The 27216-nt window shown below is 46.2% G+C and overlaps 1 protein-coding gene across 7 annotated transcripts in view; it reads right to left on the bottom strand.

Annotated features, from left to right (window-relative positions):
• SPAG17 (sperm associated antigen 17) overlaps positions 1-27216 on the bottom strand; it is a 342590-nt gene that overhangs the window by 189025 nt on the left and 126349 nt on the right. For 6 of the 7 annotated variants that reach the window (XM_019548662.1, XM_019548664.1, XM_019548665.1 and 3 more), the window contains exons 9-12: positions 19259-19334; positions 18711-18829; positions 5697-5834; positions 2376-2489 (exon numbers count right to left, since the gene is read on the bottom strand). In XM_019548662.1, coding sequence (XP_019404207.1) covers positions 2376-2489; positions 5697-5834; positions 18711-18829; positions 19259-19334 — 447 coding nt within the window. The remainder of the gene's footprint in view (positions 1-2375; positions 2490-5696; positions 5835-18710; positions 18830-19258; positions 19335-27216) is intronic. The other variant, XM_019548666.1, reaches the window with a different exon arrangement.

The raw sequence follows: 27216 nt of genomic DNA, 5'->3' as shown, positions 1-27216 counted from the left end.
TGAACACCTTCAAGAGTAAATTGGATGGTTATCTTGCTGGGATCCTATGACCCCAGCTGCCTTCCTGCCCTTTGGGCAGGGAGCTGGACTCGATGATCTCCCAAGGTCCCTTCCAGCCCTGATGTCTATGAAATCTATGAAATATTTTGAAGCTGAAGCTGGGCTTCCTTGCAGGGAAATAGAAAGTAAGGAGAGGGAGGGGGAAGAGTGGTGAAGGACTGTTCTGATATCGACTGTAACTGTTTGGCTACCTGAGATGCTGCTGGTGTTGCTTACTAAGTTATTACCTGCTGTCGTTTAAAGTGGTGGACCAGGCTGAGGCTGTAGGGGAGGAGGAAACCTCATTGGGGAACACTACTATGTCATGTAGAGGCCCCAGCACCAGTGAGGGCGCACCTTAACACACCCACACAGTCAAGTCAAGAGTGTTGCTTGTCAGTAGCTTGAGATGCAGTTCCCCAGAAACCCCTGCACCTATCTACTTGTAACCTGGCAGGCTTCATGGCCTCAGCAGGGGCTACCATGTCTCCAGTTTTCACCCTACTGTGCCTTCACACACACGACACAACTTTTGCTCATCAGCAGCTTGAGGCGAAGTTTCGCAGAAATCTCTGCACCTATATCCTTGAAACTTGGCAGGCTTTGTGGCCTCAGCAGGGGCTACTATGCCTGCTGTTTTCACCCCATTGTGCTTTCACACCTACAAGTGACATGAGTTTTGCTTTCAAGACTTTGAGCTGCAGTTTCCCAGAAACCTCTATACCTATCTCCTTGAAACTTGGCAGACTTCATGCCCTCAGAAGTGTCTACCATCCCTGCTGTTTTCATCTAAGTCTGCCAAAAATAACAAAGTTATAGGCAGTTTCATGCTTCCCCGTTATAGCCTATGGACAAAATGTCAAAACAGCATCAAAACAGCGAACCAGTTTCAATTAAACGAAACAGAACAGTGCTTTCGAAACTAAATGAAACTCAAAATGAAACACTGTCCCATAGAAATGGCAAAACAGAAGTTGAAACGAAATGGTGCTGTTTCGCACAGCCCTATAACATAGTCCACCTTATTGTTTACATGGAGATTGCACTCAAGGATGCTAAGCACTATGCCCAGACCACTCAAGACCTGTTTCAGTGTACTTGAAATGGAATGCTCCCATGGCTTAATTCAGGACTTCCTAAAATGGGGTGCAGCACATTGCCCCTCACATCAGGAAGAGATTGGGGTGAGGTGTTGCTGGAGTCCCTTGGCTGGCAGGGAACTCTGAAGAGTCAGGCAGGGAGCAGATGCACAAGGGTGGGGGTAGTGGGGGAGGATCATGCCTGGGACAGTTGCAGCTGGTTGATCTGGGGGTAGGGGGAGTCTCAGAGCTTCACCTGTCCTTCTCCAGTCATGGACTACTGGGAGCAGCTGCACAAGGTGCTGGGCTTGGACAAGGACTGCTTAAGTAAGGAGATGGAGGGGGAAGAGTGCGGAAGGACTGCTCTGATATCGACTGTAACTGTTTGGCTACCTGAGATGCTACTGCTTAAACAGTTGCTTATTCCAGTACCTGTTCTCTGCCCACTCCCTGTTCCTCTTGGTGTACCCTGCTACCTAGGAGCAGGTGCTAGAAGGAGGAACTTGCATGCCACTGATGCTTTCTCCAGCTGAGCTCACCATTCTGTGTAGTCACTTCTGCAACCTGGAGCTGGAGCAGGGTAAGAGAGGCTTTGGGTCTCCACCTGTTCCTGCACCACCTAGGGACAGCAGTGCCAGGATGCAGGTTTCTCTTTCCAATGCCTGCTCCTAGCTAATGTGGGACACTGTTGTGGAGGGAGTGATAGGCAGTGAGCAGGTGCTGGAAGACAGAACCTGCATACTACTGCTGCTATCCCTTGCTGATCCTGGCCTCTGCACAGCCATGGCCCATGGTTGGAGCAGGGCAGGAGCAACCCTGGAGCTCCCCTTAGGTCAGCCAGGGATGGGACAGTGGCTGAATGCAGCAGGGTAAGACTGCAACCCCATGTCCTCATAGATTTACCCCGGATGCTTCCAGAGTGGTTTTACCACTATAGTTCCAGGTTTGGCTTGTCAGTGTAAGATAGGATAGGCAGAACATGCTCAGGACTGTCCATGGTGTAGAAACATCTGAAGATTAACATGGTACACGGTATGCCAGGATCTGCATTATCCCTGGGTGGCTTCAATCTGTTCTGGATGATCCTTAGACTTTTGATATGTGGTTAAAGTTGCCATCAAGTGGACAAGTTTGGGCTCTTCTACTCTGTGTTGTTGAAACAGTACTCTGAATTAATGACCTCTCTGTCCTTTCAAGTGTATTACTATTCACTGCCTGTAGACTTTAAGACTGCTGATATAAGACACAGAAGTATACCTTTAAGAGGTGCAGCCGCTGTGACATAACGTCATGGTAATTTAGTAGAAGAGGCCACTGGGGGAGGATTTTCATTTCTTCATTGTCTTTAGGAAGAAACAAGCTGTAGAGATTCTGTTAAATAAAAGGGCAGATGCATTGAAAATAAGTAAGCAAACTTAAGAAGGGGCAAAAGGTTTTTTTTGTAAGGTATCTTTTATTCAACCAAATGTTAGACACACTTTTGGGCATAAATCACCATTCTTTAGATCTGGGAAAGAAGTAGACACAGCCTAAGCTAGATAACAGAGAAACACAGTTTACTTTTACCTCCATGTAAATGAAAGCAGAAGCAGTTTCAAAAAAATGAAATGATCAGAAGCAGTTTCAAAAAAATGGAAGTGCAGCTGAACAGACACCCTAGTTGTATAGAAGACCAAGGCCAGTCAAAAGGGAATCTCACAATTATGAAATCACTGAAGCACAACTGAAAGATGGGCCTGGAATCAAAAATTAATGTCCTTTCTGGGTGTGTCTACATGAGACAATTTACTGCATGGTAGACTAATCTACTGCACAGTAAAGCATTGCTATGTAAATGTGCACAGGAGCTACTTTGCAGTAGATTAGTCTACTGCAGTTTTCTACTAACTGGAAAGACAGGTAGTAGATTTACTATGGTTACATAGCTGATCAGGAGCAAATCGCTCCTGATCAGTCCAGGTAGCAGGGGAAAAGAACTCTCCCCTCCCTTGGGAAGCCACTTGTTTCCCATCTGTCCTCTGCCCTGGCAGCTGCCTACTGCCAGGGTCAGAATCATAGAAAGTTAGGGTTGGATGGGACCTGAGGAGATCATCTAGTCCAACCCCCTGCTCAAAGCAGAACCATAACCAACTAGATCACCCCAGCCAAAGATTTGTCTAGCCCGGTTTTAAAAATCTCCAAGGATAGAGCTTCCGCCACCTCTCTGGGTAACGCATCCCAGTGTTTTACTACCTTCCTAGTGAGAAAATTCTCTCTCATATCTAACCTAAACTTTCCTTGCTGCAACTTGAGACCGTTGCTCCTTGTTCTGTCATCTGCCACCACTAAGAATAGTCTAGTTCCATCCTCTTTTGAACCCATCAAGTAGTTGAAAACTGCTATTAAGTCTCCTTTCAGTCTCCTCTTCTCTAGATTAAATAAACACAGTTCTCACAGTCTTCCTCGTAAGTCATGTCCTCCAGCCCCCTCACCATTTGTCACCCTCCGCTGGACTCTGTCCAATTTGCCCACATCCTTTTTTAAAGTGTGGGTGGCCCAAAACTAAACATAGTACTCTAGATGTGGCCTCACCAGTGCTGAACGGAGGGGAAAAACTATTTCCTTGGACCTGCTGGCAACATTCCTACTAATGAAGTCCAGTATACTGTTAGCCTTCTTTGCAACAAGGGCACACTCTTGGCTCATATTCAGCTTATTGTCCACTGTAATACCCAGGTCCTTTTCTGCAGAGTTGCAGCCCAGCCATGCATCAGCCAACCTGGTGCATGGGATTGTTCCATCCTAAGTGCAGGACTTTGCACTTGTTCTTGTATGAGATTCTATTTGGCCCAATCCTCCGATTTGCCTAGGTTATTCTGAATCCTAGCCCTACCCTCCAGTGCACTCCCCCCACTTCTCCGGTTGGTGTCATCTGCAGACTTGTTGAGGGTGTATTCTATGCCATCTTCCAGGTCACTAATGACAACATGACACAATGTTGCCTCCCCCATTCAGTAAGGGACCCACACTTTCCCTAATAGTTCTCTTGCAATCATCATACTTGCAGAAACCCTTCTTGTTACCTATCCCTTGATAGCTGCAATTCCAATTGCGCTCTGGCCTTCCTGACTTCATCCCTGCATGCCCGAGCACTGCTCTTATATTCTTCACTATTTATTTCTTCAAGTTTCCACTTCTTACAAGCTTTTTTCGACTTAATTTACTGAAGAGTTCCATGCTAAGCCAAACTGGATTTCTGCCATACTTGCTAGTTTTCCTGTGTATCAGGATGTTTTGTTCCTGCACTTTCAGTAAGGCTTCCTTAAAGTATAGCCAGCTCTCCTGGACTCCTCTCTCCCTCAGTCTGGCTTCCTAAAGGAATCCTGCCCGTGAGTTCCCTGAGTGAGCCGAAGTCTGATTTTCTGAAGTCCAGGGGCCTTACTCTGCTGCCCTTCATCCTTTCTTTCCTTAAGATCCTGAACTCAATCATCTCGTGGTCACTGCTGCCCAAGTTGCCATCCACTACTACATTCCCCACCAATTCTACCCTGTTTGTGAGTACCAGGTCAAGAACAGCATGGCCCCTAGTTGGGGACAACATCCTGGTGCAAGTACTGGAGCAGCCAACACTCCAAAAACTTCCTGAATTGCCTGCACACTGCTGTATTGCCCTCCCAGCAGATGTCAGGGTGAGTGAAGTCCCCCATGAGAACCAGAGCCTGTGATTGGGAAACTTCTGCTAGCTGTTTGAAGAAAGCCTCGTCCACCACTCCCTCCTGGTCTGGTGTTCTATAGCAGACCCCCACCATGACATCACCCTTGTTGCTGTCCCTTCTAACCTTAATCCAGAGACTCTCAACAGGCCTATCTCCAGTTCCATACTGGAACTCTGAGCAATGATATAGCTGTTTTACGTAAAGTGCAATTCCTCTTCCTCTTCTCCCCAGCCTGTCCTTCCTGAACAGTTTGTACCCAGTTCCTGAACAGTTTGAACCCAAGCAGTGAGCTCCAATCACAGAACACAGGTGAGGACAATGTCCCTTTGTCCTCACAGCAGGCAGCTCACAGCCTCAGATCCAAGATCAGAGCCAGGGCAGGAGCTGCCTGCTGCAGGGGCAAAGGGACATTGTCCCCACCTGGGCTCTGCAATTGGAGCTGGCCCCAGTAGCAGGCAGCTGCCTGAGGCAAGGAGGCAGGGTGAGAGGCAATTGTAGACGCACTGTCAGGGAAAGCTTACTATGCAGTATTTTACTGCACAGGAAGCTTTCTGTACATTAATTGCACATGCAGATGTGCCCACTGGGCATTAAAAATAATGGACTAAACACAGGCAATGACTAAAAAGCTGGTGTCTACTTCTTTCCCAGAGCTGAAGAAAGGTGTTTTCTGCCCCAAATTTTGTCCAGCTTCTTTCCCAAACATATAGTTGGTTCACTGGTGATGTGTAGGGGCACATGCACCCCCTGAACTTGGCAGTGCACTCCCTGAAAAAAGCACTGCCGATGCTGCCACTGGTGCATCATGGCTATAACAATGCTTCAACCCAAACCAGATTTATTGATCTATCAAGAGCTCTGAAAATAAAAAGACAATACAAACCTTTTTTCCACTCTCAGAAAGGACAAGTGAAGGAAGGATAGAGACTATGTGATCTGCAATGCTATGATCCAGGCCATCTTCTCGGGGCTCTGGGACTACCAAACTTGGTGGTGTAATGTCTTTTTCAGTTGCAACAATCTACAAAGAAGAAAACATACAAGATTTTTTTTACAGCACTGACTACTAATCAGCTTAATTTAAGAGTATCAAAGTATAGTCACATATTCATAATTTCTCAAAAATCATTATCCCCATAAGTTCTCTCTTAGTATTGGGTGAAAAAGGCACAAGTAAAACATGGAAATTTCCATTGGAAATTTCCAATACTTGGCTTCTGATTGAAGGTTAAGGTTCTGGAAAAGTATAGTAACATTCTTTCACTGTTTTATGGCATTATGAAAAAGGGAAATAAAACCTTTCTGACAGAAAAACATTTGAAAAATTTAATGTACTGGGACAATTAAAAATGGCTGTACATAAGAAACTGAATCTGATATGAATTGTCTTTAGTAAAGTGAAAGGCAAGGCTTTTTGTAGATATAACAAGCTCATACTTTCTCCTTGTCCCAGATGCAATGTTGCCTGCATTTCCTGCTCTGCCCTAGCCAGCTCTCCTCCCCAGGTGTCTGTGCTTATCTCACCTTCCTTTTCTTGATTCTACTCCATCTGCTGGTAACTAGAGAGAAGGAGCATCTAGTTAGCAGAGTTCGTGGCTTTGCTGTTATGCTTGATATTCCTCTTCCTTCCCGCAAGTAAGTTTTCTGGGTTCTTCTTCCCCAGGCCAGTCTTTTCCTTTTAAAGCTTCCAACTTAGGGATTAGCAATCTATAGCCCACAGGCCAGATCTGGCCCTTGGGGAGATCCAGGTTTGATCTTGCATGGGGCACTGAGGGCATGGAGCTGCCCCAAGCCACCTGCTGTTTCATAGTATCTGAGTTTATGCTTACTGCAGAGGGATTGGGAATTTTATAGCCAGCCACTCATAGGTGGGGACAGGCAGTGTTACCTCTCAGCTGTGTTCTTGGGGAACCCTGGCACAGTATGCAGTCTGTCTGACTCACAAAGGACTCAGCCCCCCCACCCACAAACAAGAACTGATTAGAGGAAGGACTTACAAAAGACAATGCAGTGGGAGATGCATCTAAAGCCCTCTAGACAAGAGTGATAGGAGTGAGGCAACTCCCCTGGTCTCATTTACATTGGAGATGAAACCGGATGACACCTCATTTACATGGGAGATGGGACAGGAAAGTACCTTCACTAGCATTCAGAACGGAGAACAGAGATTCCAAGGCAAGGACTGCATTGAATTCTGGGACCAGAAAAGCAGGGGAACACTGCATGATGCGGGATCTCTGCTCCAAATATATATCAACCAATATCTACACACACTCAGCTCAGCATTTATCAGACCAATTGTAGTAATGACTCCTTTTTTGGTGCCCAAAACACTGAATCTACCTGTCTGTATTGTGAGCTCCCTTAAAATAATGGCACCCATAGTCAGGAGTGATCTGTTCCTATTATCCAGCATATGAGCCATCCTTTACCCATAAACAAATCTAGTGTTCTCCCTTGAGCCATTGTTAGTTCTCTACAAAAACTCCTACCCAAACTCAAGTTTTTGTCCTGGTGCTTGGATCCAAAAGCTGCACCAGTTTCACTCCTTTTCTGCCTGGAATCCCTCCACTGGTCATGCTGAGGGCTCTGCCTGTCTGCAAGCTCCAACAAACACCTTGGAACTTCGACTGGTTCAAGCTTCGCTGAGTGGTGAGATCCCAACTCTTTCTCTCTCTCACTCCAGGAACCTTTTACTCTCTTACTCTATGCACAGCTTTCTAAACCTGACATTTGCTGATCAAACTTGATCTAGACTTCCCCAAATACCTAACTGAAACTATGAAATATTATAACTGTTTCGTTTGTCTCTCTTGTATGGTTATTACTACTGGTATCATCATAAATTCATATACTTGGCAATACATAACTTTTATGGTCAAGTTGGTTACTATACTCTCTCTCTGAACCTCACTTAGTCTTCCTTTCTCTTGACCTCCCCATTTGCTTTGCAGTATTTGTTCTTTTACCTAAGTCAAAGATCCTGTAATGCCCAAAACTATGGTGAGGTCTGCTCATCATGTGAGTTACTACTAGGACCATAGTGACAAGAAATTGGGACGTGTTGAGTTTTAAGGTGTGTGAGGGTATCATCTGAAAGTGCTGATCAGACCCAGCCTGCTCAGATGTACTCTGCTAGTTAGTTAGTTAGTGTGTGTGTGTGTCAAACTGCATTTATTACTGTCCTTCTGAAATAAGGGATGAACCAAATTCAAGGCACATGTGGGTGTCAGCCTGTCAGTACTAAATAACCCGGCCTGACTCAGATGTGTTCTGTTAACCCATGTGCTTGTGTCAGACTGCATTTTATTGTTGCCCTGATGAACTGAGTTCAAGGCACATGAGGGTGTTAGCCTGTCAGTGCTAAATAACCCTGCCTGGCTCAGACATGTCCTGTTAACCTGTGTGTGTATGTGCATCTGATTCAGTAATTGGAAGAACTCAGCCCCATTGAAACTGAGTCCTGAAAGATGGCTCCATTGGGGGTGAGGACTTGAAAAAGGGAGAGATACAGCTCCATATAGAAATACAAGTAACACAAGCAGCATATTTAGAACTACAGAGACCCCAGAAACGTACCCCTAATAAATGAGCATACCCCAAAGTGATGGGCAAATCTGGTAACAGCAGAGACTTTTGCTCCACAGTGATGGCTGGGTTGTAAACTGTGACCCATGGTGGCACAAGGCCACTGATTTCACTTCAGTTTCTGAATAGGATCAGTACCAAACCTGCCTTTTCTGTAGTCTGATAGACCTCCCTATATTATCTGCAGGCTTACTCCAGTCATTTCACCTGGGTCTCTTCTCTTCCTATTCCAGACAGAGCTCTTGCCTTTCCCCAGCCAGAGGGCTTTCTAGTCCCTGCCCCCCCACACCTTCCTGCTGCTGGGGTTCTTCCTTTTGCTCTCAGGGGTATGGCTTCCAGCCCGTCTGGCTGCTCCTTTAAGGGCCCTGTCCCTTCTTCCCTCTAGTGGGGACTGAAGAAGCCCTGGTAGGGTGGATAGTATCTTTTACTGAAGCAACTGTATGGTTCAATGTTTGAGATAGGAGACAATCTTCTGAATGCAATGCAGTCTTCTACAGGTCACCTCAACTATACAGGTCACCTGAAGAAAAACACCCTCCATTTGAAAGCTTGCCTAAGTTTATCCCAACCATACAGTTGGTGTAATAAAAGATATCACCAACAAAAAGCCTTGCCTCTTGCATATGTCCTAGATTAACATGGCTATACTGGGGTGGGCAGGGAAACCCACAGCCAAAGTTAGAATGAGCTGGGGTCAGAAGCTGAAGCCAGAGCCAAGGTAAACCAAGAGTCACAGCAGAAACACAAGTCAGAGCTGAAGATCAAACCAGACCATGAGTGGGGACCAGAATAAAGGACTACCAGGGATCTTAACACAGTCAGAAGCCAGGGTCAGAGCCAGGAGTCAATAGGCCACCATGAAAAAAGTATATAGGTGATTAGGAGCAAAGACCTTTGCCCAAACAAGGAGACTGGGACAGGACCTGGCTTTTAAAGGTTAAAGCAAGTGGGGCCTGCTGCCTGTGACTTCAGGGGATAGGCTGCCCTGATTGCTTCATTCAGCCCAGCTGGAACCAGGGCACTGCTCTGGCCTTTGTGAAGGTGGTGCTTGTTCTGGGGATGACTTGGCCTAATCTCTTGGTTGGCACCTGATGGGTCCATGGTTCTGGCTTGGCCTCAATACAGTAATCCCATTTCTAGGGCAACCTTTGGGTGTTTTTGGACCAGGTTTCTCTGGGTGGGCCTGATGGTATGCTCCGATTATGTAGGGGCATGCACGTTCTCTGCAGGTTCCCGTGAGTGGTCTGCTGGCCTACAGCCTTCCTAGTCAATTAAATATTGAAGTCTTTCCCACATTCTTCAGATGTCAAGGGCCTCCTTGACTATAAACTTATCATGCCCCTGGACAAGCACAGGTGAGGGAGGGGGAGTGGAGGCTCCTGGAAAGGGGTTTTCAGTGTATGGTTTCAACAGGGAGATGTGGAACACAGGATAGACCTGCATAGAATAAGGAAGCTTCAGGCAGAAGGCCACTGGGCTGATAACTGTGGTGATTGGGTAGGGTCCAAAGTATTAGTGATTGAGTCTGGTGGAGGGATGGTTGGTTTTCAAGTGCAGGGCAGGTTATACCTTGTCCCCTACTTTAAACACAGGGACTTTGAAGTGGTGTTAGTCTGCAAACTGCTTGTAAGCCTCTCTTGCCTACTGAAAATAGCTTGTCAGGTCCTCATATGCTGCATGTGGGTCATCAGGTTGACAGTTGTAGGGGTTGGTGAGGCAGAGGGTACAATGGAAGTAGGGGTGGAGGCCATAATTAGCATAAAAGGGGCTGTGCTGGGCAAAGAAGTTGGTCCAGGTTGCTGTAAGCTAACTCAGCTGGGGTAGGAGGGCGATCCAGTCATCTTGATGGAAGTTTAAAAACAAGGCACTGTAGGTACTGTTCTAACACCCTGGTGAACAGAGCACCTCTGATACCTTTCTGTGTCCTGCTAATGAATTTGTAGGCCTCCTTGGTTCTATTTGTCATACACCTGCTAATGCTTGATAAAGTGTGATTAGCTTTGCTGGTGATTTCATCACACTGATGACTCATGTTCATCTTGGAGTCCATTATGACTCCAAGATCCCCGTCTGCTTCTGTGTTGCTGAGGGAGTCATTTCCAAACCAGTAGGTGTGCTGGATATTTTTACACCCTAGGTGCAGCATTCTGCATTTGTCCTTGTTGTACTGCATCCTATTGTGTTTTGATCACTTTTCCAACCTGTCCACGTCTGCCTGTAATTGTTCCCTACCCTCTGGACTGTTCAGTTTACCCCACAACTTAGTATCATCTGCAAACCTGGACTGAGTACACTTCATGCCCACATCCAACTCACTAATGAAGACATTGAAGAGTACAGGTCCAAGGACCAAGCCCTGCCCACTACCCACCTCCTTCTAAGTCAATACCAACCCATCTACTACCACTCTCTGGGTGTGACCCCCAAGCCAATTTGCCAACCACTGGACTGTGCAAACATCTAAGTCACAGCCTCTTAATTTATTTATGAGACTGGGATAAGATACCATATTGAAGGCCTTCCTAAAAACCAGGACAACATCATCCACCTCTACTCCTGCGTTTAAGTGTTTTGTGACCTGGTATCCTGTGTCTGACAGTGGCAGAACTGGATTGTCTGTAGAGCAATTTATCCCCTATTCATAGATTGTAAGGCCTCAGAAGATCACTGGGTCCAGCCCCTTGCACCAGACAGGAAAAATGACAGGTAGGGTTAGGTGACCCCAGCAAGATGATTGTCCAGTTTCCTCTTGAAGATTTCCAGGGTAGGAGATTGCATCACCTCTGGAGGGAGCTTATTCCACAGTCTGAACATCCTAACTGTGAGTAAATTTTTCCTAATGTTGAGCCTGAAATGGTCTTCCAGGAGTTTGTGGCCATTACTCCTAGTTTTCCCTAAGGGCGCCCTGGTGAAGAGTTGCTCACTGAGCCCTTGATATACTTCCTTGATGTAGCAGTAAGCTGCTTCCAAGTCCCCTTCTCAGATTTGTCTTTTTCAGGCTGAAGAATCCCTGGTCTCTCAGCCTTTCCTCATATAGCTTGCCATGCAAACCTCTAGTCATATGGGTGGCCCTTCAATCTATGAATCTATTAATTCAATCTATGAATCTATACATTCATTCTATACCATCCCTGGCATCCACCATTTATCAAGTGACAGATGCCAAAGGGAACACTCCCAACCATGCAGTTCAATAGCCATTCATAGATATATCATCCATGGATTTATCCAGTCCCTTTTAGAACATGGCTATGCTATCTATCTCCACCACCATCTGTGGTAATTAATTCCAGAACTTGTATAAATAAAGTACTTTCTCTTCTTACTTAAAACCTATCTCCTAATACTTTCAGGAGGTACCCCCTAGTTCAAATATTCTGTAACTTGGTTAACAACAGTTGCCTTTCACTTTGGTCTATGCCCTTCATGATTTTAGAGATCTCTATCATTGCCCTGATTCAGCCTTTTCCTCTCCAAATGGAAGAGTCCTAGCCTTTTTAGTTTTTCCTGGTATGGTGACTGCTGCAGGTCCCTGATTATTTTGGCTGCTCTTCTCTGTACCCTTTTCTACTTGTACTATATCCTTCTGAGATGTGGGGCCCAGAACTGCACACAGTATTCAAAATGTGGGCACACCATGGATGTAATGTTCTCCATTTTGTTTTCAATTTCCTTCTTAATGATACCCAACATTTTACCGACTCTTTTGGTCACCCCTGCACATGGAGCTGACATTTTTAGAGAACTATTTACAATGATTCCAAGGTCCCTTTCCACCTAGTTCAGAACCCAGCATTGTGTACGTAGAGTTGAGGTTATTTTTTTCAGGTGCATTACCTTGCACTTGCTGACACTGAAGTTCATCTGTCAATTTTCTGCCCACTCACTTAGCTTGGTGAGATCTTTTGGCAGCTTCTCTCTATTAGCTTGGGACTTTACTACCCAGAATCATTTAATATCATCTGAAAACTTGGAGATTTCACTATGTATCCCTACAACAGAGAGCTTGAGGCTTCTGTTACTTTAAGGAGAAAAACATTAAGAGAAGCCAGGCAATGGCAAAACCTCACTGCCCAAGCAGACACAAGGCCCATCAGGGTAAAAGGTTGCACCTGCTGTTAGTCAGGAGAACTCAGCCCAGGATAAACTCATAGCAAGTTGGAGACCAGAGGCTATGAATGCTTACCTCAGGCATTGCAGTCTACAATAAGACAACAGGGCAAAGCCTGGCTTGAACAGCAAGAGGATGATACAGCAGCAGTTCTAATCTGCCATGGCAACCAGCCATTAGAAGACACCTCACTGAAGGGGCAGGGCTTAGGCAGTATATAAACCCCAGGCTTGAGCCACAGAAACAGTCTAGCTCTGCAAGCTGTTGGGTAAAGAGTTTGGGGCCAGGAAGACTGCAGGAGAATACTTGAATGACTTTAGAGCTGCTCTAAGGACTGCCAGCAGAATACTGGTACTTTACAGAGGGACACAACCATGGGTGAGGGGAAGCCTTGCTCCAAGACAATGAACTATTGGTATTATTTACTATACCTAGAACAGGTTAAGTTTATGTTACAGGCGGTGTACTGTTTCCCTTTGTTACAGTTTACAACTGGTGATTTGGGTTTGGGACTGTCAGGGAAATCCAGAGGTCCCAGTAGTGCCAGAGTGTTTTGGCTAGGGGCTCAAGACACTGGTCAGGCTTAGCCAAAGGGTTGAAGCTAGGTAAAAATGGCTGAAGCAAGGGCCAAAGCAAAACCAGACTGGGGGCCCATATCACCTGTATCTCCCTTGTCCATGTACTTGTTGACACCCCCAAAGGAATCCAGCAGATGGGTGAGGACTGATTTCCTTTTACAAACCCCATGTTGACTTCCCCAGGAGATCATATTTGCTTATGTGACTGCTGATTTTATTTTTTATTAATTCATAGATGTTAGGGTTGGAAGGGGCCTCAATAGATCATCAAGTCCGACCCCCCGCATAGACAAGAAAGAGTACTGGGTTCAGATGACCCCAGCCAGATGCCCATCCAACTTCCTCTTGAAAACCCCCAGGGTAGGGGAGAGCACCACTTCCCTTGGGAGCCCATTCTAGATCTTGGCCACTCTAACCGTGAAAAAGTTCCTCCTAATGTCCAATCTAAATCTGCTCTCTGCTAGCTTATGGCCATTATTTCTTGTGACGCCAAGGGGCGCTTTGGTGAGTAGGGTCTCACCAATTCCCTTCTGCACCCCCATAATGAATAATGAGGCAACCACAAAGTTGCCTCTCAACCTTCTCTTGTGGAGGCTGAAGAGGTCCAGGTGCCCTAGTCTCTCCTCATACGGCTTGGCGTGCAAGCTCTTAACCATACAAGTGGCCCTTTTCTGGACTCTCTCCAGGTTATCCATATCCCTCTTGAAGTGTGGCGCCCAAAACTGCACACTGTATTCCAACTGCGGTCTAACCAGTGCCCGATAGACGGGAAGTATCACTTCCTTGGTTCTCTTTGTCATGCATCTGCTGATGCATGATAAAGTGCAGTTAGCTTTTTTGATGACTTTGTCACACTGACGACTCATGTTCATCTTGGAGTCCACTAGGACTTCCCGCTTCTGTGCTACCGAGCAGGTCATTTCCTATGCAGTAGGTGTGCTGGACATTTTTCCTCCCTAGGTGCAGCACTTTGCATTTCTCCTTGTTAAATCACATTCTATTGTTTACTGCCCATTTGTCTAACTTTTCCAGGTCTGCCTGTAGTTGTTCCCTGCCCTCCGGTGTGTCCACTTCTCCCCACAGTTTTGTATCATCTGCAAACTTGGACAGAGTACACTTCACTCCCTTGCCCAAGTCACTGATGAAGATATTGAAGAGTATTGGTCCAAGGACCAAGCCCTGCAGGACCCCACTACCCATGCCCTTCCAGGTCTATACCGACCCATCCACTACCACTCTCTGGGTATGACCCTCTAGCCAATTTGCCACCCACCGGACTGTGTAATCATTCAAGTCACAGACTTCTAACTTGTTCATCTGTATGGGGTGGGATACCATATTGAAGGCCTTCCTGAAGTCTAAGTAAATGACTATCCTATTAAGGATAGTTCCTTTCAACTTGCTGGGGATGGAAGCAAGACTCGCTGGTCTGCAGTTCCCAAATTTGCCTATGGAGCCCTTTCTGATGATGGGTGTTATGTTGGCAACCAGCCAGTCCTCTGGTACAGAGACTTTTTGTAACGATACGTTACATATTATTGCTAGCAGTCCTGAAATTTCACCTTTAAGTTCCTGCAGAACTCTTGGGTAAAAGCCATCCAGTGGTGACATATTAATATTCAGTTTATGGATTTGTTCCAAAACTTTCTGTGTTGTTACTTCAATGCAATCCAACTCTTCAGACTCATCTACTAGAAAAAGTTGATCTGGCATGGGAATTTCCCCAGTAACTTCTGCAGTAAACATCTGGGAAGATGGTTCCTGACTATAACTGTTTATGAAACACAAATGTACGGATCTAACCTTTTTCTTGATGAACAATATGAGTGCCCCTGCTGGGGGATGTGGAGGGGTGAATTAATCTTTTAATCCCTTATCTATTACCAGAATTGGACCCTCCTGTTCCAAATCAGGTAATAGATACCGATGACTGAAGGGCAACATAGCCCCAGGCTGTAGATTATAGAGGAGTCATAGGGCTGATATGGTAGCAGGGTGTCCACATTCTTTTTCCTAAAAACATTGGTGAAGTACTGGTACTTGGAGTACAGTGTGGTGGCTGATTCCTGGGCTGGGGCCTTTGTTAGCATAGGCCATTTCCAGGGACACCACATCCTGGGCTACGACTAGCCTCAAGATCCAGGGTGCACAGCGCCCCTTTGTGGGGGAAAGCTGGGTGTGGCAAATTAGATTTCTGGTGAAAGTCAGATTCAAATTGGATAGTTTTCTGCTGCCAGTGAATTGGTGGGTTATGGAGGGCCAACCAGGGACTTCCCAATATCAGGGGCATGTTGTGGACCAAATCAAGGCAAAGTGTAGAATCTTTATATGATTCTGGATGGAGACCCAGAGTGGGGCATTTTAAAAGGACAGGAACCTGATATGAGGGGAGTGTTATCAATCCACTTGATCATTAACAGAGGGGGCTTACATCTTACTGGAATATGCTTCACTCTAGTGAAACTGATATCTATACAACTGTCTGAGGCAGCCAAACCCACCAGAGCAGATAACTGTATTGTGGACATTGTGAGGTGGAACAGGTGCATGGTGAGCAGCAATGGAGAAGGGCTGCAGTGGCTCCTGCTTTTGAGACCAAGGGGGCAATGTGGGTACAGGGAAGAGTATGGACCCATCATCTGGATCAGATCCTCTTACTCCAGGAGAGCACCTCTGTGTGGGGGTCCTTCTCAGAGGCCCTCTACTCTAGACACTGTCTAATGAGGCAGTAGTCAGTCCAAACACAGAGCTCAATCAGTGGGCCCAAGTAGGTAAGGGACTCAACCCAAGCAATTTCATCCTTCAGCTCCTCATGTAGGACCTGGTGGAACTGGAGCACCTGGGATGCCTCATTCCATGTGGTGTCTGCAGCTAATCACTGAAAGTCCATGGCATATTGGATCATGGGCTAGCAGCCCTGCTGCAGAGTTTGGAGGACTATTTCTGTGGATTAGGATTGCAGGGGGTCTGGGTACATGCAGGACACTGCATCTAAAAACTCATCCAGGTCCTCGAAGAGAGAACTGGTGACCTCCAGGAGAGAGGATAACCACGTCAGGGCACTTCCTGCAAGCAGAATAATGATTAGTCCTATCTTGGTCTGGTCTGTGGGATAGATGTGGGAGCACAGCATAAACAGCAGGTAGCACTAATATTAACCACTGAAACTTATTTGGGTCTCCACTGAAGCAGTCAGGGAGCAGGACTTTGGGTTCAGGTGGGGCCCCTGCCAATGGAGATGTTTTGCTGCTGAGGATTTTGTTCTCTTTCAGAAGGGTCTCACACAGAACCTACCAGGCTCCAGCCTGGGCCTTGTGTCTTCTTCAGGCAGCCTAGCAAGGCTTGAGGTCCCCCCCCCCCCCGCAGCTGCTCAGTCAGAGCCTGGATCCACTGAACTATCTATTGTGGATGATTGATCGCTTTGGGGGATTCAGACACTTCTGTGGCATTTGAGGTCTAGAAGGGCAGAGTGGATTTTGTATCTCTAGCCCTGGGTTCTGCCCAACAGGGTCAAAAAGGTTGATTTGGACAAACTGGGAGTGTCTAACCATGTGTTTAGTCTGGCCTAGATTTAGTCTGGTGAAAACTAATCCACAGTAAGTGTTTTTGGGCAGGTATCTATATATGTGGGGATTAGGGAGCAGATTTGCACCAAGTTTCCTGCAACCCTTCAATGGGCCCCTATCACCACCAGGGGAACCTCCAGGCTCCTCCTGGGTGCTATCCCAGGGGAAGGCAGGGAGCACAGGGCCAGGAGACAGATGTCTCCCAGAAGCAGGGAGCTCCGAGCCCTGGCTTCATGAAGGGGTAGGAGACTTGGAAAGAGCTGCAGGGGAGGGGCAGGTCCCAGCTCCTGCCCTGATCTGCCAATGGGGCACCTAGCAACTCGCTCACTGATAGCTGCCCCACCAGTAGATTGGGATGGGGGCTGGGACTTGCCCCACCCCTGCAGCTCTTTCCAAACCCCATGCCTTGATTACCTGATCAGGGCACAGGGCTGGGACCCTGACCAGGACAGCTCCCAGCCCTCACCCTGCACACCGTGAGTGTGGAGTGGGGGGGGGAGGGTGACAAGTTCCCCAGCCTGTTTTTCTGCCCCCCACCCTCCTCCCAGCTCTGCACTTACAGAGAAGGGCAGGGAACAGGCTTCCCTGCCTCCGCCAGCAGGAAGTCACCAGTGCCCGGTCTGTGACTGTGGGGTTGGTGCTGGGAGACCCTGAGCTCCGTGGTTTCTGGGCTTGGGCTGGGAGATCCTTATCTCCCATTTCCCATTTATCTAAGCTTTCCCACCTAGGAAGATCTGTGAAACCTATTAGCAATAACTTATGCATTTAGGAACTAACTTTTTGCATTAACATGTATAATGTTTGAAATGTTAAGACTTATTTAATGCCTTTTTTGCAAGTTAGCCTGGAAAAACACTTTAGTAAAGGTAGTGTTTGTAATGAGGCTAGGCCAGAATCCTGAACTGAGCTGGTCCTAATCAAGAGACCAGCCTAAGGCAGGGAATCCTGGACACCATTCAAGCCAGCAGTGACTTTCAAGGAGCAGGGCTCAGGCTGGGAAACTCCCATCTCACAGCCTGAGCTCCGCAGTCATGGGGCTCAGGCTCAGAGAAAAGGGTCTCTCAGCCTGAGTCCTGCTTTTAGGTGATGCTGGCTGCACAGTAGCTCATTACTATTGCGCAGTAGTGTCACATCACACTCCATGCCATGTGATGCTACTGTGAAGTAGAAACAAGCTCCTGAGTGAACAGCATCTCATGTAGATTTGTTCTCTGAGAAGTTGACAAGTATGTAGCATGGTGATCACTTTCATTTCATTGTTACATTCCATGGCTATGCTAAGAATGCTAAGAATCCTGAGTGTAACACCACTCTCCAAGAGTTGGTGTTGGCTAATTAAGCACTAGCCCTTACTTTGTCATGCAAGGAAGTAAGGAAGGAGAATGACACTCCTTTTTTCTTTTGCTTGGTTGACTGAATCTGTTCATATTGCAACTCCAAACATATCGGGTAGGGAAAAAGAAGCAGGAATTGCTTGCCTTAATACTCTCCTCACTAAGAAGGTGAGTTGGAAGGGACACAAAGGAGTGAATATCTGGCCTGTCATACAGGGGGTGTCTCTGCATGGGATGACTTACTGTGCAGCAGACTAATCTGCTGTGCATTAAAGCATCACCATCTCTACTTGTGCACAGCAATTGGAGCACAGTAGACTAATTTACTGCAGTGCCAGATAGTCCCGTCATATATAAGTGGTATCCGGCAGTGCAGTAAGCTATTGCACTTAAACACACATGTTGATAGTAGCATTGGGATTAGTTTACTCTGGCTCAAATTGAGCCAGAGGATATTCAGTTGCATTAACTGCACATGTAGACATGCCCAGGGAGAGTGAACTACACCCTGAAACAGAATCAAGTAACCTAAATCTTTCCTTCAAAGGAAGAGAAGGCAGAAGAGCATCCAAGTCACAGACCCTTCCACCTGAACTTCCCTAGGCAGTACAGGTATGTACACCACTGTTGTCTTCAGGCTCACTCATTTATCTCCTCAGTCAGTTCTCATAACAATGTTCAGTGTGAATGACACACATATTCATATGATGGTACACTCACTTGTTCCAACATGCAGTTCAATATTAAAGGAATGGAAATGAACTCTTCAGGAATCTGATTCAGCAAGTCATTATAATACCTCATGTCCACATACGTAGTCAGAAAGCATTCTTCTTCCACTGTAACAGGTGGAAATAGCACATTAAGTTTTTCCTGAAAAAGTACCTCTTTTCTTCAGAAAATCTGGAAAACTTTTGACCAGCTTCATCAATGGGTAATCAGTCCTTAAAATTCTAATCAAGTTCATGCTTGTATAACTTACAAAAGTAAAAGGAAACAGGAATATTTAGATTAGTAAAGCCAATCACTACTACTACATTTACAAGTGATCTGTGGCTTCCATAATTTAGTCACCCCAGTAGGTCTTGCACAACATCAATACTTTACAAATATGTGTAATACTTTACAATACTTTTTACAATACTTTACAACAATTTGCAATATTTTCCAAATATTGAGATTACATAACAAATGCATAGGTGAAAAGGCAAAGAAAGAAAAATTTCAAACACCACAGTCATTTTAGTGCTTTAAGCCTTCCCACATACCTTGTGGTGATATTAGTAGCATTTCTTCTGTTTGGCCTTTCTTCTTTGGAGGGGCAGTCTGTAAAGCTGGATGTACCTAAAATAATATAAATACTGATCACACAAATTTGGAATGATGCAGCCATGTGAGGATCACCACTTGTAAATATTAAACATTCAATCTAGCAAGATGATAAATGTTTTTATTTCCCAATTAAATCAATGGGTGCTGGGACTTTTCAGCATCTCTGTGGATAAGGACCTACTGAAAACAAGAGTATAAAATAAATAGGACCAACATCTTTCTGGGGAAAATGAAACCAACTGCTCAACAAACAGGTCCCCTACCAAAAAAAAAAGGCAAATTCTCTGCAAGGGAGCTTTGGCAATTTACAAAAGAGAATCAAAATTCAAATTCTTCTGCAACAGACTTTTATGGCATGGGGGGGGAAGATCAGGGTAATGTAAAATATTACACTGTGCTGTATGTAAAAGAGCTCAGAGTTTCAGTATAAAACTGGAGATAGGCCTGCTGAAAGTCTCTGACTTAAGGTTAGAGGGAAGAACAACAAGGGTAGTATCATAATGGGTATCTGTTAGACTACCAGTCCAGGAGGGTGAGGTAGATGAAGTTTTCTTGAGCCAACTAGTAGACATTTCCTGATCACAGGCCTTGGTTCACAGGGGGAACTTCAATCATCCTGACATCTGCTGGGATGGCAATATAGCAGTGCATAGGAAATACAGGATGTTTTTGGAGAGCTCTGGGGAAAACATCCTGGTGTAACTGTTGGAGAGACCAACTAGGGGCCAGGCTCTTCTTGACTTGCTGCTTAAAAACAGGGAAGAATTGATGGGGGATGAAGAAGTGGATGGCAACTTGGCCAGCAGTGACCATGAGATGATCAAATTCATGATCTTGATAAAAGGAGGAAAGGAGAGCAGCAGAGTATGGACCTGGACTTCAGAAAATCAGGCTTGACACCCCCAGGGAACTGATGGGCAGGATCCCCTGGGAGGATAGGCTGAGGAGGGAAGGAGTCCAGGAAAGCTGGTTGTATTTTAAAGAAACCTTACTGAGGGTGCAGACTCACCAGACTACTGCACCTGGCAGCACAGTTTGGGGTGGTGAACAGCCCTCAGTGCTGAAAGAAGAGGTCAGGAACTATTTAGAAAAGCTGGGCATGTACAAGTTCATGGGGCTGGATGGATTGCATCTAAGGGTGCTAAGGGCAGTGGCTGATGTGATTGCAGAGCTGCTCCCTGTTATCTTTGTAAAACTTGTGGCTATTGGGGGAGGTCCCAGACAACTGGAAAAGGGCAATTATAGTGCCAATCTTTAAAAAAGGGATGAAGGAGGATGCAGGGAATTACAGACCAGTCAGCCTCACTTCAGTTCCTAGAAAAATCACAGAGCAGGTCCTCAAGGAATCCATTTCTAAGCACTTGGAGGAGAAGAAAGTGATCAGGAACAGTCAGCATGAATTCAACAAGGGCAAGTCATGCCTGACCAACCTGATTGCCTACTATGATGAGAGGACTGGCTCTGTGGATATGATATACATTGACTTTTAACAAGGCTTTTGATATGGTCTTGCACAGCATTCTTGCAAGAAAGATGAGGGAGTGTGAGCTGGATGAATAGAAAGCTGGCTGTATCATTAGGCTCAACAGGTAGTAATCAATGGCTTAAGGTCTATTTGGCAGCTGGTATCAAATGGGGCGCAGGGGTTGGTCCTGGTGCTGGTTTTGTTCAATGTCTTCATTAACGATCTGGAAGATGGGATGTATTGCACCCTCAGCAAGTTCACAGATGACATCATGCTGGGGATATAGTAGATAGGCTGGAGGTTAGGGCTAGGATTCAGAGTGACCTAGACAAATTGGACAATTGGGTCAAAAGAACTCTCATGAGGGTCAACAAGGACAAGTGCAAAGTCCTGTGCTTAGGATGGAAGAATTTCATGCACTACTACAGGCTTGGGACCAACTGGCTAAGTAGCAGCTCTTCAGGAAAGGACCTGGGCATTGCAGTGGAAAATAAGTTTAATTTAAGTCAACAGTACGTCCTTGTTGCCGAAATGGCTAAAAGCAAACAGGCCTGCATTAGTCTTGCCAGCAGATCAAGGGAAGTAATTATTTCCTTCTATTCTGGTGAGGCCACATCTGGAGTACTGTGCCCAGTTTTGGGTTCCCCACTCCAGAAACAAATGTAGAAATATTGGAGAGAGTCCAGCGGATGGCAACAAAAATGCTTAGTGGGTTGCAGCACGTGACTTAGGAGGAGAGGCTGAGAAAGCTGGGTTTATTTAGTCTACAGAAGAGGCAACTGAGTAGGGTTTTGATAGCAGCCATTAATTACCTGAAGGGTGGTTATAAAGAGGATGGAGCTAGACTTTTCTCAGTGGTGGCAGATGACAGAACTGCCATCTGAATCGTCTCAAGTTGCAGCAAGCAAAGTTTTAGGTTGAATATTAGGAAAAACTCTCTCACAAGGAGGGTGGTGAAACACTGGAATGGATTACCTAGAGAGGTGATGGAAACTCCTTTTAAGGCCTGGCTAGACAAAGTCATGCCTGGAATAATTTAGGAGGGTTGTGCAAAACTTCAGTCCCTGATTCGATTTGGCGGCCAAATCTTTTAATCAAATCGGAGCCCCATTTAATTTCTCTGAATCGAATCTGAACTCTCCAAATTGATTCAGAGAGATTCAGAGATTTGGACATAGAGACAGCTGTAAATGTTTTTTCCACATACCTCTAGGTAGGGGCTCATGAATACTGTGATGCTGGGGTGCATGGAGCGTCCCACAGAAGCATGGGCAGGGTGCTCCTCAGGATGCTCAACAACAGACCCGGAAGTCAACCAGAAGCACTTCCAGTCCACTTCTGGGTCTGCCGGGGAGTGCACTGGGGGGTACCCTCATGCCCCCACCCCCCGGCTTGGTGACTGGTGCCTCTTGGGTTGGGGGGGCACCCAAAGTCCCCCTGCAGCTGATCGCTGAGCTGAAGGGTGCGGTGGTCCCCCCAGCATGCTCCCCAACAGACCCAGAATTGGACTGGAAGTACTTCTGGTCCACTTTTGGGTTCACTGGCAAGCACATGGAGGGCACTCTGCATTCCTGTGGGATTTTCTATGTGCCCCAGCATCACAGTGATCACGAGCTGTGCCTGCTACCTCAAGGTATGTAGAAAAAACTTTTAAGGTTGTGTCTATGTCTGAATCGCTGATTCTCTGAATCAGCACTGAATCTTCAGATTCAGTCATATCAAATCGGAGACAGTGATCCAGATCAATGAATTCAATCACTGTCCCTGATTTGGGCTGAATCTGAAACTAACGGGGCCCGCTTCACCCACCCCTGGGATCTAGTTAGGAATGGTCCTCCTTTTGAGCAGGGCATCAGACTAGAAGAGCTCCTGAAGTCCCTTCTAACCCTATATTTTCTATGATTGTAATAAAAAGGGTGACATTCTATCTTTTCTTGGTAGTCTAAGTAACCATTTTTTGGTTACCTACAGGATATTTCTGGCACTTAAACACCCAGGGGAAATCTACGACTTATGAATAGTCCTGTATGTATAGGTGATCATGTGTAACTACATAATTATTCATTGAGCATGTGGAGTCTGCTAAAACTGACTGAGATCACTGGGGGACGGGTCAACAACTATTAGTACAAGCCCAAGAAATGGCAACCTTGAAACCACCGTACCAGGGTACAACAAAAAGCATATTCGGACACTGACCAAAAGACAGCTTATTCCACAGCTCACCAGGAAGCCTAGGGCCTCCAATGTCAGGCTTAGTTGCCTGTACACAAACACCACAAGCATGGGAAATAAGCAGGAGGAACTGGCCCTTCTGCCAACCAACAAGCAATACAATCTCATAGGGATTATGGAAACCACGTGGGACTCCACCTACGACTGGACCACAGGTATAAGGGGATGATCCCTTTTATACAGGATGTGTGTTGAAGAGAAGGATGGAGGAGATGCTTTCTATATGAAGGAACATTACATCTCCATAGAAGTGAAGATCGGAAACAAAGGGAGACTTGAGGTCCTCTGCGTCAAGATATGAGGAGAGCATGGGGAAGGGGATTTGACCACAGGAATTTGCTACAGACCTCCAAAGCAAGAGGAAGAGCTCGACCAGGAATTCTCTGGAGAACTGGCAGAGGCTTCACGCTCTCAGAGCATAGTCATTATGGGTGACTTCAACTACCCAGACATCTCATGGGATGAGCACTCAGTGAGATCTGATCACTCACAAAGCTTCCTCACTTGCATTGAAGAGCTCTATTGAACTCAAGAAGTCTATGGGCTAACCAGGGGCAAGGCACTCCTAGACTTAGTTCTGACCAAAGGGATGATCTGGTGAGCAACCTGAAGACCGAAGGGAAACTGGGCGACAATGACCCTGAGATGATCACTTTCTCCATGCACTGCAAGTCAGGGAAATCAGACTGCTGGATAGAAATCCTTGATTTTTAGGACAGCTAACAAGCTTAGGAGATTGGTTGGTGACCCTGCAGGACCATGGTTTGATGAGAAAGGGAGTACAAGAGGAGTGGTTGTTCTTTAAGGAAGCAGTCCTAGAAGCACAAAGGAAGTCCATTTCATTTTGTAAGAAAGGCAGCAAAAGGGCTGGGAGACCCCCTTGGCTCAACAGGGAAGTCATGGACACCTGAAATTAAAAAGAGTAGCTTACAAGAGATGGAAGTCAGAAATAACCACCATAGAGGAGTACTCAGCAATAGCCCGCACCTCCTGGGAATGGATTAGGACAGCAAAGGCACAAACTGAATACAAATTGGGAACTGGAATTAAGGACAACAAAAAGTCTCTCTTTAGATATGTAGGAAGTCAGAGAAAAAAAAAGGGAAGCATAGGGTCCCTGACAAATGAAATGGGATGGCTGATAACTGACACTCAGGATAAAACCAAACTCCTAAACAAATACTTTGTGTTGGTATTCCACCAGTCCAAGGGTGTTAACCTGCTTGACAGGATACAGAATGATCCAAGTTGGGGTGATCACCCTCCCATAGTTAGCGAAGATCTTGTGGAGGAGCACCTAGAGAGGCTAAATATCTAGAAGTCAGCAGGACCAGATAGACTACATCTGAGAGTGCTGAAAGGACTGGCCAACATCACTGCGTGACCTATGGCAAAGTTATTTGAAGACTTGTGCTTGGGAGAGGTCCCAGAAGACTGGAAGAGGGCTAATGTGGTGCCCATCTTCAAGAAAGGGAGAAAGGAGGACCTGGGGAATTACAGGTCAATTAGTTTGACCTCAATCCCTGGTAAAATCCTGGAAGAAATTATTGAAGAATCCATTACTGATAAGCTAACAGAAGGCAGTATCCTAAAGGATAGCCAGCATGGCTTCATTATGGGCAGGTTATGCCTGACCAACCTCATTTCTTTCTATGATCAAGTAACTCGCCACCTGGATAGGGGAAATGAGGTTGATGTCATATACTTGGACTTCAAAAGGGCCTTCAACCTAGTCTTCCACAATGTCCTCACGGTAAAATTAAGTATGGTCATGCTCCATGATAGGCTGGCAATACAGGCTGACCTGGACAGGCTTGCAAGGTGGATGGACCTCAACCTGATGATGTTTAATATAGAGAAATGTAAAGTGCTCCATCTGGGGAGAAATAATACGCAACACACTTACAGACTTGGCAGTGCTACACTTGCCAGCACCACAACTGAAAGAGGCTTTGGTGTCATGATAGATCACAAAATGAACATGAGTCACCAAGGTGATGCCGTAGCTGGCACAGCTAATCAAACACTGGCATGTATCTACTGAGGCATCCAAGCAAGGCTAAGAATGTTATCCTCCCACTCTACTCGGCCTTGGTGAGACTGCAGTTGGAGTTTTGTGTCCAGTTCTGGCCACTGCCTTCAGAAAGGATGTGGAGAAGCTGAAGAGAATCCAAAGGAGGAACACGTGCATGATTAGAGGCCTAGAGACCAGGTTATATGAGGAGAGGCTGAAAGACTAGGGACTGTTCAGCCTGGAGAAGAGAAGACTCAGAAGGGACTTGGTGGCAGCTTATAAGTATATTAGGGGAGCATCTGTTTATCAAAGCACCCCAGGGGAGGACAAGAAACAATGGGTACAAACTAATTGAAGATCACTTCATTCTGGACATAAGGAAAAACTTCTTTACAAGTCAAGTGCCGAGGGTTTGGAACAAGCTCCCCCCAGAGGTGGTATACTCACCCACTCTGGCAATCTTCAAAAAGTATCTTGATGCCCACCTTGCTGGGGTCATCTAACCCCAGCAGTCTTTCCTGCCCAAGTACAGTGGGGTTGAACCCAATGAACAGTATGGTCCCTTCCAGCCCCTAACATTTATGAAACTGAAAAACATGACTACTAGACTCAGACTGAGGAACAGAAAAGAGCTATGCATGTATCTCTGGGCAATCATATGGAAGGTAAAAAATTTCCACAAAAAATTTCAGCCATAAATTGCTGCCTTCTCTAACGCTCCTTTTTATGCTGAATCACTAACATAGTCATTGGGGGAAAAAGGGGATGAGGACAGTGCAGAGGAAAACTTGCCCTACTGGAAGCAAGGACTCCAGACATGGGTGACTGGTGTCTCCTGAGTCTGGGGGTCATCTGCAGAAGCTGCCAGTGGCAGGGATGGGGCTGGCAAGCACCCGCAGAAGCCACCAGGAGCATCAGTGGTGGGGGGGATGGCCCTGTCAGAGGGTGAATGCCCCCACCCCCATGCCTCCCCTACCAATTGCCTATGACTCCAGATAAAACCCAGTGCCCCTTCCCTTTCAGGGAAGCAGGCACCTCACTGAGCACCCACATTCTGGCTTGCTTCCTTCCTCCTAATCCTACATATCTGCTTCTCATAGTTGCTTTTTTTTGTAGCATGGTGGCTAGAGTACTGGGCTGGGAAATGACAGAGACCTAAGTTCTCACCTCCTCTAGGTGAGGAAGGCACTTAAACCCAGGTCCTTTGGTCTCCCAGATGAGTACTATACCCACAAAGGTATTCAGAATTGCTGCCACTACTTCTGCTGGACAGTCAGAATGGGGCTGGGCTGGGCCTGCCATCACTTACTGCCTCAGAGCTGGAGCAGAACAGATCAGAGCAGCAGCAGGGGTTGGGGAGTGCATGGGGTGGGGGGGAAAAAGGGGTCACAAAGGCATAAAGACACAAGGGTGGAGGGGTTGGCAGCAGAAGGGAGCAGGGTCTAGGGGGAAAGGCTTGCAGGGACAAGGGTTGGGGAACAGTGTATGGGGGAGGCACGCACAAGTGGGGGAGGGAAAGGGGCAAAGAGATAGACAGCAGGGGGTTAGCACCTGGGGGGGCAATGGGTAAGAGGCATCAGACGCAAGCATGAGCAGGGGGCACATGGTGGGGGGGCAAGTGGTGGGGAGGAATGTGGACAGGCACAGGCTTGGGGAGGACACAGAGCACAAAGCAGGGGGGCATTGTGGCAGGGAGCAAGTGCAATGTGGCAGGGGGAGGACAAGCACAGGCACGGGGGGAAGGGCAGGGGGGGCAGACAGGGGGAAAGGGGTGGGGGTCTGGCTTCTTATCCCTGCCCTCCCTGCCACAGTAGTGGGGAGACAAATTTAAGATAATCTTCCATTCATTATGTTGTATACAACGTAAGTTAAAACAAATTTGTAATTTTCCATTTGTAGAATCTAATTACTGGGTGGGGGATGTTTTAAATTCAAAGTCATCTTGGGTTCAGGTAAATATTGTGAATTTCCTTCTTTTATTTCAGACTTCATATGAAACATTACACAATAGTTATTCTGAAATTATACTGTTGGTATAAAATTCTACACCTAGAATTTTCATTACATAGTTTTGTTTTATTATTTCATCACAATATAATTACAGTGCAACTACAATTACAGTAATTGTAGTTGCACTGTAATTATATTGTAATTATAGTAATGGTATTAGGAATTAGAAT

The sequence above is a fragment of the Crocodylus porosus genome, unplaced genomic scaffold (genome assembly GCF_001723895.1).
Source record: "Crocodylus porosus isolate Cpor-Errol unplaced genomic scaffold, CroPor_comp1, whole genome shotgun sequence".
Lineage (NCBI taxonomy): Eukaryota > Metazoa > Chordata > Crocodylia > Crocodylidae > Crocodylus > Crocodylus porosus.
This window is presented reverse-complemented; position numbering and strand designations above follow the sequence as displayed.